At 44.5% G+C, this 17,010-nt stretch overlaps 1 protein-coding gene across 1 annotated transcript in view; it reads left to right on the top strand.

Annotated features, from left to right (window-relative positions):
- Positions 1-17,010, top strand: part of gucy1b2 (guanylate cyclase 1, soluble, beta 2) — a 62,887-nt gene that overhangs the window by 39,023 nt on the left and 6,854 nt on the right. The window contains exons 11-14 of the mRNA XM_060911542.1: positions 7,139-7,287; positions 7,599-7,745; positions 7,851-8,005; positions 9,879-10,066. Of these exons, the coding sequence (XP_060767525.1) occupies positions 7,139-7,287; positions 7,599-7,745; positions 7,851-8,005; positions 9,879-10,066 (639 nt within the window). The remainder of the gene's footprint in view (positions 1-7,138; positions 7,288-7,598; positions 7,746-7,850; positions 8,006-9,878; positions 10,067-17,010) is intronic.

Raw genomic sequence — 17,010 nt, 5'->3', positions numbered from 1 at the left:
TCAGTTAGATAAGACCTGAGCCAGGAGAGGGCCATTCCCTTAACTCTCACAACATTTTCTAGTCTATCCAGAAGAATGGAATGATCAATGGTATCAAATGCTGCACTAAGGTCAAGCAACACAAGTAGCGAGACACAGCCCTGATCAGACACCAACAGTAGGTCGCTTACTACTTTAACCAGTGCTGTCTCTGTGCTATGATGAGGTCTAAATCCTGACTGATACATTTCATGGATGTTATTCCTATGTAAATATGAGCATAACTGCTGTGCCACAGCTTTTTCAAGGATCTTGGAGATAAAGGGGAGGTTTGGTATTGGCCGATAATTGGACAGCTGACAGGGATCAAGGTCAGGTTTTTTAATCAGGGGTTTGATAACTGCTAGTTGAAAGGATTTGGGTACATAGCTAATCGTAAGAGAAGAATTTATTAGTTTTAGAAGCAGTTCAATTACTCCAGGCATTATCTGTTTGAATAGATGTGTAGGTAAGGGATCTAGTACGCAAGTTGAGGCTTTTGATGTAGAGATTAATGAAAGTAATTCAGTTTCTTTAAGGGGAGTAAAACATTCTAACTGATGATCTGATACAGTTATATAGTTAACTACAAGGTCACTTTCATTGTCTTACCTTAAATTAGTAGTTTGAATTTTTTGTCAGATATTCTCAATTTTGTCATTAAAAAAATTCATGAAGTCGTTGCTACTACATACTGCAGGTGTGCATGTGTCAATAGTGGACTTATTCCTGGTTAATTTTGCTACAGTATTAAATAGGAATCTAGGATTATTTTTGTTATCTTCTATTAGGGAGGAGAAATATGTTGATCTCGCAGCACTAAGAGCTTTTCTATACTTCAGGAAGCTCTCCTTCCAGACTAATTTGAACACTACCAATTTTGTTTGACGCCATTTACGTTCCAATTTTCGAGTGGTCTGTTTTAATGTGCGAGTGTCATCATTATACCAGGGTGCTAATTTTTTGTCTCTGACCATTTTCCTTTTTAGAGGAGCTACATTATCTAAAGTATGGCGGAATGTTGACTCTAAGCATTCAGTTGCCTGATCAAGTTCTGCAGGGGCTGACCGTGACCCAATCAAAGTTGACAACTCTGGGAGATCATTTATAAAGCTCTGTGCAGTAGTTGACATGAAAGTATGTTTAATACAGTAGCGTGGTGAGCAGGGGCGATTTCTCAGAGACAACAAGGGAAGCCGAGCTTCCCCTAAAATTCTCTCCCCAAACTGCAGCATCTATGATGTTGAATTCTCATTAAAACAATAACTTGCATAACATAATATATGCCCAAGATTGTATTTACGTTCATAACTATCCTGTAACTTATTTGAGTGATGTCTGACGAACTTGCAGTTTGCTACGAGAATCACCTTTGCTGCCAGGCTGTAACCAGCGTTGCCAGATACTGCTGACGTTTTCCAGTAAAAATATGTTCAAAACCCGCTAAAATGCACTTAAAACCTCCCGATCTGGCAACACGCTGTAACCTGTCTTATTTCAATGGGCTCTATGGCTGGCAGCCGGGTATCCGTTCCAGTCTATGAGAGGGCTCTGAACAGCCAATTTCGGCTAGTTGTTATTGGTTAAAATTGACAAAATTGTCACTTCCAGGGAAGCCGGGCTTCTCTGGGACTAAATGAGACAGTGGGAGGGACAAGAAGCCGGGCTGATGAAGGATTATTGGAGGTATTGAGGAGGGCGGGCTCTGTACTTCGGCGTCGGCGAGGAACACGGAAGTATGATCAGTGAGTCCCTAGCGGATGTTGAGAAAGTGTAGTTGTGTGCCAAAGTGCTGTCCGAATTTCTTTTCATATAAACGTTTCTTCTCATTGATGTCTCTGTACATTACTCTGTAAATAAATGTAAATATTACTCATTGTGCTCCGTTAACTTTCATCCATTCTATCAGTTTGATCATTCATGAATTCACTCGTTTATTTCATTTGTAGTTCAATCTGGTTGTAGGCTAGCTTGAGCCTTATTGGGATCTGCAGTGCTAGCTGCTAACAGAAATTGGTGAAGTTTCTGGAAAGCACAACCAGCTAGTATGACAGGGTCACAGACCATTTTCTGGAAAAGGAGCGGAGGGCAGAATTTGTGTATAAATAGTGTGCATCATATAATGTTCATGAATCTGAAGTGTGTATATTGTTCAGTAATGTTAAGAGAATGGTGGACTCTGTGTTATAGGTTATACCTGGGTATAATATTCAAGGTTCTGTGTGTTGCATAGCCTACCTGGTTATGAATTTCCAGACTGTGTTGCAGAAGATGTTCAAGGATGTGTTGCACAGCTGGGTGTTGTGTTAAAGACTCTGTGTTGCATATCAGGGTATGATGTTCAAGGCTCTTCATTGAATAGCCAGTGATTTTTGGATGTTTGATATTTTTGATTAAGGATATGAGGCACTAGCCTGGCAAGCCAGACTATAATATGAAATGTACAAGCAAAAATACTTTCTGCCACTAGGTAGGGTTGTCTAGTTCACTATGCTAATGGGGCACACCTTTCTATGCTTTGATATCCGGCCTACAGGTTTTGCGATGAATACGTAAAATGGGCTTCCCCTGTTTTAAAAACCAGCAGCCGCCACTGGTGGTGAGGTGCATATATTATTACTCAGACATAGTTTGAATGAGATGAGATAATGATCTGAGATAACTTCAGACTGTGGAAGTATGACTATATTGTCTACGTTTAATCTGAATGTTAGTATTAGATCAAGGGTGTGACCACCATTATGGGTCAGTCCTATGACATTCTGCTTAATCCCTACTGAATCTAAGATGGACACAAACGCTGTTTTTAAAGGGTCTTCTGGGTTATCGAAGTGAATATTAAACTCTCCAACAACTAAAGCTTTATCTAAGGAAATAACCAGATCTGAAATAAAATCTGCAAATTCAGAAAGAAACTCAGAATATGGCCCCGGGGGCCTGTAAATAATAAGCAATGGAATTAACTGGGTAGACTTATTTTTTGAGGCTACATACATTATATGAGTATGAAGAACTTCAAATGTATTAAATTTATAACCAGGTTTTTGTGTTACACCTAGATAATCATTATAAACAACCGCAACGCCTCCTCCTCTGCCAGTTAGACGAGGCTGGTGTACTCGTATATAACTGTATTCAGGAGGACTCGCTTCATTTAATGCTATATATTAATTTGGCTTAATCCATGTTTCAGTTAAACAAAGTACATTAAACTCCTGATCAGCAATGAGTTCATTAACTATTAGCGCTTTAGATGTAAGAGATCTAATATTTAATACCCCCACCTTTAGATCAAAGGTGCTGGCAGCAGCTGTACAATCAGTATGATCTAATTTTATATTGATTAGGTTACTGGAACAAACTCTCTGAAAATTTCTACCTTTTTGTTGAGCTCGGGGAACAGACACAGTCTCGATGTAGTGGGCCCTGAGTGATGACTCCGTGCAGCTAGCAAACAATCGGTTTAGCCTGTTCGTCTGATCCCTGGCCTTGGCTCTGGATTGTCAGAAATTAACTAGGCCTGTTCTGAGACTATGACCTATGCTGCAGGAAATGAGAGCAGCACCTTCCCAAGTGGGATGGATACCGTCCCGCCCTAAGAGGCCAGCAGTGCCCTCAAAATTAGCCCAATTATTTAGCTTCTACCTCCGTAGAGAGCCCCCAATCCGACTCCATAAACAATATTCCGGATTGTTACTTAGACCTTGCAGAAGTCTTCAGTAAGGGGAGGGCCTGCAGCTTAGCTCCTCACAGGCCGTACTATTGCTCGATCAACTTAAGGCCAGGTATGTCTCCTCCACATGGTCATATTTATCCCTTGTCCCAAAAGGAACAGGCAGCCATGGAGGAATATATTCAGGAGGCTCTCAAACAGGGATACATCCGGCCTTCCAAGTCACTTGCATTGGCTGGTTTCTTTTTTGTTGAGAAATGAGGAGGTGGACTGAGGCCTTGCATCGACGACAGAGGCTTAAACCAGGTCACCGTAAAGTATCCTTATCCTCTTCCCCTGGGTCCAGCAGCTCTTGAACAGCTTTTATCCGCTAAGATATTTTCAAAGCTCGATCTACGAAGTGCATACAACCTGATACAAATAAGGAGGGGTGATGAATGGAGGACAGCCTTCAGCACGACCGTGGGGCACTTCGAGTACCGGGTCATGCCATATGGCCTTTCTTCAGCACCCAGCATGTTCCAGTGCTTCATCAACGACATGCTACGGGACATACTGGGCAAATATGTCATTGCCTATATCGACGATATCCTGATTTACTCTTCAGATGTCCAGAGTCACCAGGAACACATCAGAACCATTCTCAAGTGACTGTTAGAGAACAACTTCTATGTAAAGGCCGAGAAGTGTGAGTTTCATCTAAACAAGATTTCCTTCCATTAGTGTGGAAGGAGTGGGCATGGACTCCTCCAAGGTAGCAGTCGTCACGTCCTGGCCTACACCCAAGTCTGTAAAGGAGTTCCAGTGATTCCTAGGCTTCACGAACTTTTATCGCCAGTTCATTTGACGTTTCAGCTGTCTAGCAGCTCCCCTAACCACACTGTTGAAGAAGGGCCCCAAGTGCTGACAGTGGAACTCTGCAGCCGAGGAAGTCTTTGGCCAACTTAAGCTTGCATTCACCTCAGCCCACATACTCCAACACCCTGACCCCACTAAGCCTTTCATCGTGGAAGTAGACGCATCTGACACTGGAGTAGGGGCCATCCTGTCACAACGCTTTGGAGAGAAACCGAAGCTACACCTTGTAGCCTTTTTTTCTAAAAAAAAATTACTTCAGCAGAAAGAAATTATGATGTGGGGAACAGAGAGCTCCTCACTATTAAATTAGCCCTCGAAGAATGGTGGCACTGGTTAGAGGGAGCCACACACCCCTTTGTCATCCTCATGGACCACAAGAACCTCGAGTATCTCCGAAAGGCCAAGAGGCTAAACCCCAGGCAGGCCAGGTGGGCATTATTCTTCACCCAGTTCAATTTCTCAGTTTCTTTCCGTCCAGGTTCCAAAACACCAAGGTGGATGAATTATCCAGAACTTTCAGTCCTTCTCAACAAGACTCTATCTCTCATCCCATCATCCCATCGCACTGTTTTGTGCAATCCATCATCTGGGAACTGGACAAAGAAATAAGCAAGTCTCAGCCCTGAATCCACCCCATTCATCTCCCACCTGGTCTTCTCTATGTGCCCAAGCACCTATGCAGTCAACTCATCACCTGGGCTCACTCATCTCCTGCCACGGGACAGCCCAACAGCCGATATACTCACCAAATGCTAAGAAATAGGTACTTTTGGGAGAACATGTTGTCCGAAATCAATCAGTTCATTGCCTCATGCTCCGAATGTGCCCAAGCCCTCTACCAATTCCGCAAAGACCCTGGTCACAACTGGTGATTGACTTTATCACATTGACTTTATCTCCCACCCTCTCACAGGAATACCACCATTCTCAAAAGCTCTGAAACTCATCCCCTTATCCGGCATCCCCACAGCTTCTCAGACTGTTGAGCTGTTATTTCAACAGATCTTCTGATACTACGGCATCCCTGAAGATATAGTCAGTGACCGGGGTCCCAATTCATCTCACAATTCTGGGCAAGTTTCAGGGAACGGTTGGGAGTATCAGTAAGTCTCACGTCCAGCTACCACCCCCAGTCTAACGGCCAAGTGGAGAGAGCAAACCAGGAGATTGGCTGCTTCCTGAGAATATATTGCATGCACAACCAGGGGGACTGGGTGCACTTCCTATCTTGGGCCTAGTATGCATGAAACTTGTTCAAACACTCAGCCACCCAGCGAACACCAATTCAGTGCATACTCAGCTACCAGCCACCCTTGTTTCCCTGGGATGATGCACCCAGCCAAGTACAGGCCATTGACGACTGGTTTCAATGAAGTCAAACCATCTGGGAGGAGGTCCACCAGCGTCTGGAAGCAGTCAGCGCCAAGTACAAGAAGTATGCAGATAAACATAGAGGTGAGACTCCCGACTTCCTCCCCGGCAACAGGGTGTGGGTAGCCACAAGGAACATGAGAGAAGCGAACACCTGCAAGAAGCTCCAGCCATGCTACATCGGGCCCTTCAAGGTCTTGTGCTGAATCAACGACATGTTATACCATCTTGAACTCCCACCTCATTGTCAAATATCCCCTACATTCCACGTTTCACACCTCAAACCTGCTATCCCAGGGCCCTTTGCCCACAACTCACCAAATCAGGAACACTCTGCACTCAACCTTGAAGGAGACCCAATCTACCAGGTAAACAAGATCCTCGACTCCAGACGATGAGGAGGCCAAATCGAGTACTTGGTAGATTGGGAACAATATGGACCTGAGGAACAAAGTTGGGTAAAGTCCAAGGACATTCTCAACCCACTCTTGAAGCAAGAGTTTCACACCCAGTATCCTAACAAGCCAGCACTCAGGTAGAGGTCGTCCTAGAAAGAGTGTAGCTCCCGGAGGTAGCTCCTTGGGGAGGGGGTTCTGTCAGTAATCCCAGTGTGAAGGAGCAGACTACAAACACTCAGGACTACAACTCCCATGTCACACAGTGCCCTCTATCCCCAGCCTACTAAACTACAACTGTCACACATTTCCTTAATCACCGCTTCCGCTATTTAAGCCGTTCATTCACACCACTCCAGTGCAAAGTATCGTCCTGCCATTTTAGTACATACCAAGCCTTGTATCTTTTCTGACTGTCTCTAGTGTTTCCTGACCTTTTGCTATTTCCTCTCCGTTTTTGCTCTTTGTCTTTTCCACATCACGATGTTTGCCGATCGCCTGACCTTCGCTAGTTTACCGACACCGATTTCAGTCACACATTTTGGCTTTGTTGACTGTATGCTTATCTGCTTCCTCCATGCATGCATTAGTCGTGCCTGCACTCTCACACTATCAGCTCGGCTATCAGCTCATGTATAACGCGATTTCATGGAATAATTGTTAAAAAAATATATACACACACACATATATATAGTGTGTGTGTGTGTGTGTATATATATATATATATATATATATATATATATATATATATATATATATATATATATAATTTTGCATTCATTAGTTTTTGTGGTCTTTTCTTCCTCTGTGGTGTCATACACAGGTGACTTCAAGGTGTGCACTATCCTCTTCAGTGATGTGGTCACCTTCACAAACATCTGCGCAGCTTGTGAGCCCATCCAGATCGTCAACATGCTGAATGCCATGTACTCCAAATTTGACCACCTCACAAATGTCCATAATGTCTACAAGGTGAAAAGAAAACTCAACAATGTCTATTAATCATTCATCACTATTTTTTGCTTCAGTTGAAGTGCATTAGAAGTGGAAGTGCATTAAAGATCATGGCAGAGAGATAGCTTGAAAAATCTTTCTCTTTTTTTTCCTCAAAGTACACAAGTCCTTGTGCATCATGATCACAATGTGAAGTGATTCAGTATTGCAAATATCATGAGTGCAACCCAAGGGCATTTTAAAAACAAGTTAACTAATACAACTAATTGTGTTTTTTTTTGTTCCAGTGATCTGCTGTCGTTTCCTTGAAATCATGTGTTCCATTGCAGGTGGAGACGATTGGCGATGCTTATATGGTGGTTGGTGGTGTGCCCATTCCCAAGGACACACATGCTGAGCGCGTGGCAAACTTTGCCTTGGGCATGAGGCTTGCTGCCAGGGAGGTGAACAACCCTATCACAGGACAGCCAATTCAGGTACGAGAGCTTATCTGTGTTTCACTGTGGCTGTGGGGGAGATTTTGCAGCTGTGTTTATCAAAGTGGCTTTCAAGAATCTTCATGAGTTATCTATGTGTTTCAGATCAGAGTCGGTCTACACACTGGGCCTGTGCTGGCGGGTGTAGTAGGAGAAAAAATGCCCCGCTACTGTCTGTTTGGAGACACAGTCAATACAGCATCCCGAATGGAGAGTCATGGAGTTCCTGACCATATACACCTGAGTCCTTTCACCTACAGGTACTGACACTGGCACTGTAAGTGATACGAATTGAATTAAATATATAAAGTCACAGTAATAGTGTGCAGCTATTACTATTCAGTCATCCATCTAAAAGCATTTTATTCAATAAAATAAATAAACTGCCTATTCTGTTTGGTCAAGAGGAATTACTGCCACCCACTTTACTGGAAGTCATCACTTTGCCTCCAACATTGGGGGGCTTAGTAGTACAATCATTAAAAGATGAAGCACCAATGCAGTTTGCAGTATTGAAGGCAATATCTGCTCCTCATGTGCAGTCCATCAAAGAACAACATATGGAATCCCCACATTCAACAGAAGAGCTAAAGACGCAGCAAAAATCTTTGAAATCAGCGCATCTGAAGGCCAAGTTGAATTACTTGGATGTAACATCACCACCTGACTTATTACCGCATATAATTCAAGCAAGAGACAAGGGAACAAGTTTGTGGTTTAACACGCTACCTCTGAAAGAACAAGGATTATCACTAAATAAGCAAGAATTTAGAGACTCCTTGCCTTTACGCTACAACCTACCGTTGACGGAACTGCCCAGCCATTCCACATGTGGAACAGCTTTCTCAGTGAATCATGCTCTATTTTGTAAAAAAGGGGGTTTTGTAGCTCAAAGACACGATGGAGTTCGAGACCTACTTACAAATTTGCTCAACAAAGTCTGCATTAATGTTGAAGCTGAACCTCGGCTTATTCCATTGGATGGCGAGAAATTTGATCTACGGTCTACAAACATAAGTCCTGAGGCTAGGCTGGACATAAAAGCTGGCGGTTTCTGGAGTAGAGGAGTTACTGCATTTTTTGATGTTTGCGTTACGCGTGTTAACTCTTCTAGTAATTCAAACAAAAACACCAACAACATTTTCAAAGATCAAGAGAAAGAGAAAAAAAGAAAATACCAACAAAGAATTCTAGATGTCGAGATGGGTACTTTCACACCTTTAATCTTTGGAACAAATGGAGCAATGGGAGGTGAATGTCAGCTTTTTCTAAAGAACTTAGTAAATAAGCTAACTTTGAAAACAGAAGAAAACTATGCTTCTACCATGTCGTGGGTGCGTACTCACTTGAGATTTGAAATCCTCAGATCAACTTTATTATGTGTAAGAGGATCTAGAACCCCTTTTAAGAACAATAAGGTTATTTGTGATGATTTTAATTTGAACAGTTTTATTGCAGATATTAATTAAAGTTTAATTTTTAATCTTTTTTTAAAGTCTAAAGAAATTATTCTTATGGAGACTATATTTCCCCTTTTAAATCATATTAACATTAGATTCTTATGTTTGTGTATCATCTATGTGCCTGCCAATTTAAAAAAGGTTTTATTCAATAGCTACTGTGATTTATTTTGTAACTATACTGAAAATAATAAATTTTAAGGGGATCTTATTTGGACCATTGACAGATTGTGGGGGTTTAAAAATGAATCAAAACTGTTACTTATTAGTGAGCTTTCCTTGTTTTGTCCAAAAATATTGTAACAATAGCAAATAAATAAATAAATAAATAAATCATGCTGCTTTGTGCTTGAGCAAGCACACTAAAAAAAAAAAACAGCAGCAAAAAACCTTGTCTTTTCCATTACAGGATTGACACACTACCATAAAGCACAGCCTTGTTAATAATTCATTTTTAAGTTAAGAATTTTAGTGTGTTTTTAAAAAACACTTCAATAATCAAAATAGATTCAATAATAATAATAATCATCATCATCATCATCATCATCATAGAATTTTTATTTTGTGTCAAATGTGGCCAATATTTGTAGACATAATTGTACTGAAAGTATTTTTCACCTAATGTCTAACCTGTAACCTGGATGTGTTTGACTTTGTGTGCTCATCTGTGAAGTGTTCTGAAGGATAAGCAGTTTGAGATCAGTGAAAGAGGTGAGATCCAGGTGAAGGGCAAGGGTCTGATGACCACCTACTTCCTGCACCAGAACCTCAAGCTGTCTGAAGAGCAGATCATGGGCCAAGGGGAAGAAGCCACTTGTATGTACAGAGATGACCATAAGGAGGTGACACAAGCCACAGATGGTACGTTTTTTTTCTTCTGTGAGCATTTGTTCAGTGACTAATGTGCTCTGCTGAATTCATAAAAACAAAAATTGTTCCAGCCCATGCATAAAAATGTGATTACCTAACCTCCCCAAGTACCAGACCAAACCACAAGACAAAACATGCCAACCAAATGTATCTTTCATTCAGAAAGCAAAAAACTGCAGTCTTTTTATCTCTCTCTCTCTCTCTCTCTCTCCCTCTCTCTGGACCTGGAGGCCTCCATCAGTCGTAGTCGACTATGAGCATGTCTCATCAGTTGCTGTTGGAGCATCTTCAGCAGTGGCTGAAGAGCCTGATCCTGGACTGGCAGGCACGGTTGCAGATGTCGCAGACAAAGGTGGCATCAGTGTGTGGGGTCATACGCCTTTCTTTCCTTTGGGCCCGCTTGTCCTCAGCAGCATTAGTGAGCTTTTCTTCACCAAGCGTGGTTTGCTGTTTCACTGCACCCCTCCAATTGCTGCGGTTAGCCGCCAGCTCTTCCCAGGAGTTTATGTCGATGTCCAAAGCCTTCAGGTCCCTCTTGCAGACATCCTTGTATTGCAGTTGGGGCGGCCAGTGTTCCTTTTGCCAGCCACGAGTTCACTGTAGAGGATGTCCATTGGTATGCGACCATCCTCCATGCGCCGTACATGACCTAACCAACGCAGGCGGTGTTGCCTAAGGAGGGTAACCATGCTTGGGAGACCAGCTTGAGACAGAACCTCAGTGTTTGGCACCTTATCTTGCCAGCTGATGTTCAGAATGTGGTGAAGGTGAAAGGAGTTCAGTTTCTTCTCCTGCTTGACATATGCAGTCCATGTCTCACTGCCATATAGTAGTGTACTAAAGACACAGGCATTGTATACCACCATCTTGGTCTTTGTGGACAGCTTAGGGTTCTCCCAGACATGATTGCTGAGGCAGGCAAGAGTTGTTGCTGCCTTTCCAATGCGCTTGTTGACCTCTTTGTCCAAAGACAAATTGTCTGTGATGGTGGAGCCCAGGTAAGTGAATTGATGGATGACTTCTAGTTCATAGTTATCAATGGAGATGGAAGGTGGGGCTGCAACACCTTGACCCATCATGTTTGTCTTCTTAAGGCTGATGGTGAGGCCAAAGTCCTTGCATGCCTGGGAGAACCAAGACATGAGTGCCTGAAGCTGCTCCTGTGTGTGGGTTGCCACTGCGGCATCATCAACAAACAGCATGTCTCTGATGAGGGTTTCTCTCACTTTGGTCTTGGCTCTCAACCTGGCCAGGTTGAAGAGTTTTCCATCTGACCTGATGCTAAGGAAGATGCTTTCTGTCGCTGTGCCAAAGGCAGATTCCAAAAAGATTCCAAAAAGCATCAGAGCTAGAACACAGCCTTGCTTAACTCTGCTGCGTATGTCAAAGCTCTAGGAGCTAGTCTGGCTAACGCAACTTCAAAGCTCTGCGAGCATTGGTCTGGCATAGATATTAAGCCCAACCGTTTCCCAAAGTGCGTGGTTGACCCACCTCCCTGAAATGCCTCAGTTTGCTACTGGTCGAAGCCAGAAAAGGCTGTGACGAAGCTTAAACCAATTACATCACTCTTTCCTCTGACGTATGTGATGCGACGGAAACTGCTTGAGTAACAGGAAGAAGAAGGAGGAGCTGAAGAGGAAGAGGAAGAGGATGATAATAGCGCGATCAAAGGCGAGACGACCACAACAATAGGATTCTCGCTGAGCCCCATTGATTTGGCTACCAGCGGGGCTAACTGGTAGATTAAACTCTTACCGAAGCCGGTCGGGAGCAAGGCGAAAACGTCCTTCCTTTCAATAAATACTTCCAGGGCTGCTCTTTGCTCCATTTTCAATGAGAACTTCCCGTTGAATGCTTTCAATACAGCATCTACCACTGTGTCAAAGGCTTGCCGCTGCTCCATGTTCATAATGTTTCTAGTGAATGAAGCGCTTCCAGCATAGATTCTGTAAACAATCTATGGCTTCCGGTCGCAGTTCTACTACGTCACTGCCTTGAACATGCCTCTACCCAGGGCCGTTGGAGATGCTCAAAGTTGATTGGCTCCCGATTTTTCAGGAGCTTGGAAGAGCTGGAGATAGCTTGCCTTGCCAGACTAAGTTCACAACAGCCCCCCGTGTTGCGTCACACTTAGGATGGGCAGGCCCAGGCTACTAGGAGCAGTTGCCATTGAACTGCACAGTCCCCTTCATATTATCATGGAATGAGACAGTCATGCTCAGCAGCTTTGGTGGGCAGCCTATCTTGGGCAGTATCTGAAAGAGGCCCTCTCTGCTGACTAGGTCAAAGGCTTTGGTGAGCTCTATGAAGGTGACATAGAGCAGCATCTTCTGTTCATGACACTTTTCCTGGAGCTGATGCAGGGAGAAGATCATGTCAATTGTCGACCTCTGGACAGGGAAACCACACTGTGACTTGGGGTAGACACGATCTGCGAGCTTTTGGAGCCGGATCAGCAGTACATGAGCAAAGGCTTTGCCTACTATGCTCAGTAGGGAGATGCTCCTGTAGTTGTTGCAGTCTCTACTGTCACCTTTGTTTTTGTAGAGGGTGATGATTTTGGCATCACGCATGTCCTGAGGTACAGCGCCTTCCTGCCAGCACTGACAGAGAAGCTTGTGCAAGGGTTGGAGAAGGGTGGTCTTGCAATGCTTGAGGAGGTCTGGTGGTATGCCATCGCTACCTGGGGCCTTTCCTGTGGCCATGCTGTCAATGGCTTTGCTTATTTCACCCAGGGTGGGTTCCTCATCCAACTCATGCATAGTTGGAAGGTCTTTGATGGCTTCCAGGGCTAATGTAGAGACAGTATTTTTTGTTGAGTAGAGTTCTGAGTAGTGCTCTACCCACCTGTCCGTCTGTTTGCTCCTGTCCATAATGACCTCCCCATTGGTGGACTTTAATGGTGCCATCTTGCTCTGGGTGGGTCCTAAGGCTTTCTTTATGCCATCATACATCCCCCTGATGTTGTCCAACAGAGCTGCAGTCTGGATACTCTTGCTGAGCTCTATCTAGTACTCGTTTGCACAGTGTCTGACTGTCTGCTGAACCTTACTTCTTGCAGCCCTCAGGAGCTGTAGCTTGTACTGGTTTGACTGACACTTATACTGGGCCATAGTGGCCCGCTTGGCATCAATGACTGGTGTCGGCTCACTTGACCTGGCTTCATACCAGTCATTGGTTTTGGAAGATTTCTTCCTGAAGGTGGCCATGGACGTGTGGTGTATGATGGTCCTCAACTGCTCCCATTTATCTGTAGCTATACCTTTGAGTTCATTAGAATTGAGCTCACTCTCAAAGGACTCTGTGAACTGTGCCTGAAGATCCTGGTGCTACAGCTTGCTCACGTTGATGTGTGGAGCTCCATTCTGCTTGGTACAGTGGAACTTTGTGGGCTGCATGCGGATCTTACAGCACACTAGAGAGTGGTCTGTGTTGCAGTCTGTGCTGTGATAGGAGCAGGTGTGTTGGACACACTTGAACAGGGAGTGTCTTACCAAGATCAAGTCAAGCTGGTGCCAGTGTTTGGACTGTCTCCAGGAGACTTTGTGCTGTGGTTTGGAATCGACGTATGTATTTGTGACACAGAGGGAGTGAAAGGTGCAGAGCTCAAGTAATCGCTGGCCATTGTGGTTGATCTTACCAACTCCAAAGTGCCCGATGCAACTAGGCCAGGATGAGCCCATTTGTGCATTGAAATCGCCCAGAATGATAAGAGATTCCTCACTGGGAATCCTGCTGATAGTGGCTGACAGGTTCTCATAGAACGCGTCCTTAGCCTCTGGGGCACTGACCAGGGTGACAGGGCCATCAGATGTGTTCAGGCGGAGTGTGAGGAGATGCTCTGAGCCGTTGCTGCCTGGTTCTATCATCTTCAGCAGTGTGTTGTTCACTGCAAAGCTGACACTGTGCTCCCGTGGTTAATTTGGAGGTTTTCCTTGCCAGAAAATGTGTAGCATTTTTCTCTGATGGTACCAGAATCTGATAGCCATGCTTCCTGAAGACCAGCAATGTCCACCTTTAGCCTGCATAGCTTGTTGTTGATAATGGCTGTCTTCCTAGGACTACTGATATCCTGAAGTTTGTCGTAGAGGCCAGTAAACATTGTCCGGACATTCCATGTTCCCAGTTTAAGAGCTGGTCTCTTTTTCTTACTGTTGTTGCCTGGTGCACAAAAGTCTGCATGCTGCTCGGATACCTCTTATCCCCATGCACCCAACGAGGAAGGCAGGCATGGCGGGATGGCACCTTATTGGCTGGGGGCTGCCCAGCTTGAGGCAGGCGGTAGCTATCCAGTGGGATCCTAGAATCCCTCCCACCGTCAAAAACGGCCCCTGGTGCCCTGCTCTACGCCAATCGAGCAGTAAGGCTTATAACCGGTAGACTGCCATTTTCCGTGTGTTGTGTCCACACCAAGGTGAGGCTGGAGTGTCCTCTCCAGTTGAAGGTGCTCACTAAGAGCAGAAGACAAGATGAAAGCCGGGGTGAAAGAGCTATGGAGGAAATGCTGTTGCCCGTGCAGCAGACCCCCCCCCCCAGCTGGTGGACCCAAAGGAACGACAAGGACCGATATGATTTGGTACCAGCAGTGTCACAGGAGTTGCCAGAGTGAATCTGCATGCAGCGACAAAACTGCCTTAGGGACTCCGACTCCCGATTTTCTGTCAGGGTTTACTCCCTTAGCCTTTGCATCTCCCAAGGCACCCACAAGGCAGTGGGACTATTTGCCCATAGCTGGGGGTCTGTTCAAAGGCATCAGGGCATGTCCACTCACCGGTGGGCCTGGCATGCCATATATCTGGGGGCAGACCTCTTCCGAGTCCCCTGCAGTTCAGCCTGAGGCCATAAGGTGCTCAGTTGACATGTGTTGCTGCGTGGAGGCACTGCGTGGAGGCACTGCATAGGGCTTGTTCACTGAGAAGCTGTGTACTGGCAGGAGAGACTTACACACTCGGCTCTCTTTTCACATGGCTAGCCAGCAGTAGAGGCTGAAGGCGGAAGGTGACAAGCACACAAACCAGCGCACTACACTTGACGCATCTCTCTCTCTCTCTCTCTCTCTCTCTCATATATATATATATATATATATATATATATATATATATATATATATATGGGGCGGCACGGTGGTGTAGTGGTTAGCGCTGTCTATGTGTCAGCCATGTGATGACCTGGCGACTTGTCCAGGGTGTACCCAGCCTTTTGCCCGTAGTCAGCTGGGATAGGCTCCAGCTTGCCTGCGACCCTGTAGAAGGATAAAGCGGCTAGAGATAATGAGATGAGAATGAGATGGTGGCACGGTGGTGTAGTGGTTAGCGCTGTCGCCTCACAGCAAGAAGGTCCTGGGTTTGAGCCCCGGGGCCGGCGAGGGCCTTTCTGTGTGGAGTTTGCATGTTCTCCCCGTGTCCGCGTGGGTTTCCTCCGGGTGCTCCGGTTTCCCCCACAGTACAAAGACATGCAGGTTAGGTTAACTGGTGACTCTAAATTGACCGTAAGTGTGAGTGTGAATGGTTGTCTGTGTCAGCCCTGTGATGACCTGGTGACTTGTCCAGGGTGTACCCTGCCTTTCGCCCGTAGTCAGCTGGGATAGGCTCCAGCTTGCCCGTGACCCTGTAGAAGGATAAAGCGGCTAGAGATAATGAGAATGAGATGAGATATATATATATATATATATATATATATATATATATATATATATACAGTGGTGCTTGAAAGTTTGTGAACCCTTTAGAATTTTCTATATTTCTGCATAAATATGACCTAAAACATCATCAGATTTTTACACAAGTCCTAAAAGTAGATCAAGAGAACCCAGTTAAACAAATGAGACAAAAATATTATACTTGGTCATTTATTTATTGAGGAAAATGATCCAATATTACATATCTGTGAGTGGCAAAAGTATGTGAACCTCTAGGATTAGCAGTTAATTTGAAGGTGAAATTAGAGTCACGTGTTTTCAATCAATGGGATGACAATCAGGTGTGAGTGGGCACTCTGTTTTATTTAAAGAACAGGGATCTATCAAAGTCTGAGCTTCACAACACATGTTTGTGGAAGTGTATCATGGCACGAACAAAGGAGATTTCTGAGGACCTCAGAAAAAGCATTGTTGATGCTCATCAGGCTGGAAAAGGTTTCAAAACCATCTCTAAAGAGTTTTGATTCCACCAATCCACAGTCAGACAGATTGTGTACAAATGGAGGAAATTCAAGACCATTGTTCCCCTCCCCAGGAGTGGTTGACCAACAAAGATCACTCCAAAAGCAAGGAGTGTAATGGTTGGCGAGGTCACAAAGGACCCCAGGGTAACTTCTAAGCAACTGAAGGCCTCTCTCACATTGGCTAATGCTAATGTTCATGAGTCCACCATCAGGAGAACACTGAACAACAATGATGTGCATGGCAGGGTTGCAAGGAGAAAGTCACTGCTCTCCAAAAAGAACATTGCTGCTCATCTGCAGTTTGCTAAAGATCACGTGGACAAGCCAGAAGGCTATTGGAAAAATGTTTTGTGGACGGATGAGACCAAAATAGAACTTTTTGGTTTAAAAGATAAGCGTTATGTTTGGAGAAAGGAAAACACTGCATTCCTGCATAAGAACCTTATCCCATCTGTGAAACATGGTGGTGGTAGTATCATGGTTTGGGCCTGTTTTGCTGCATCTGGGCCAGGACGGCTTGCCATCATTGATGGAACAATGAATTCTGAATTATACCAGCGAATTCTAAAGGAAAATGTCAGGACATCTGTCCATGAACTGAATCTCAAGAGAAGGTGGGTCATGCAGCAAGACAACGACCCTAAGCACACAAGTCATTCTACCAAAGAACGGTTAAAGAAGAATAAAGTTAATGTTTTGGAATGGCCAAGTCAAAGTCCTGACCTTAAACCAATCGAAATGTTGTGGAAGGACCTGAAGCGAGCAGTTCATGT

Source organism: Neoarius graeffei, chromosome 27 (assembly GCF_027579695.1).
Source record: "Neoarius graeffei isolate fNeoGra1 chromosome 27, fNeoGra1.pri, whole genome shotgun sequence".
Taxonomy (NCBI): domain Eukaryota; kingdom Metazoa; phylum Chordata; class Actinopteri; order Siluriformes; family Ariidae; genus Neoarius; species Neoarius graeffei.
This window is presented reverse-complemented; position numbering and strand designations above follow the sequence as displayed.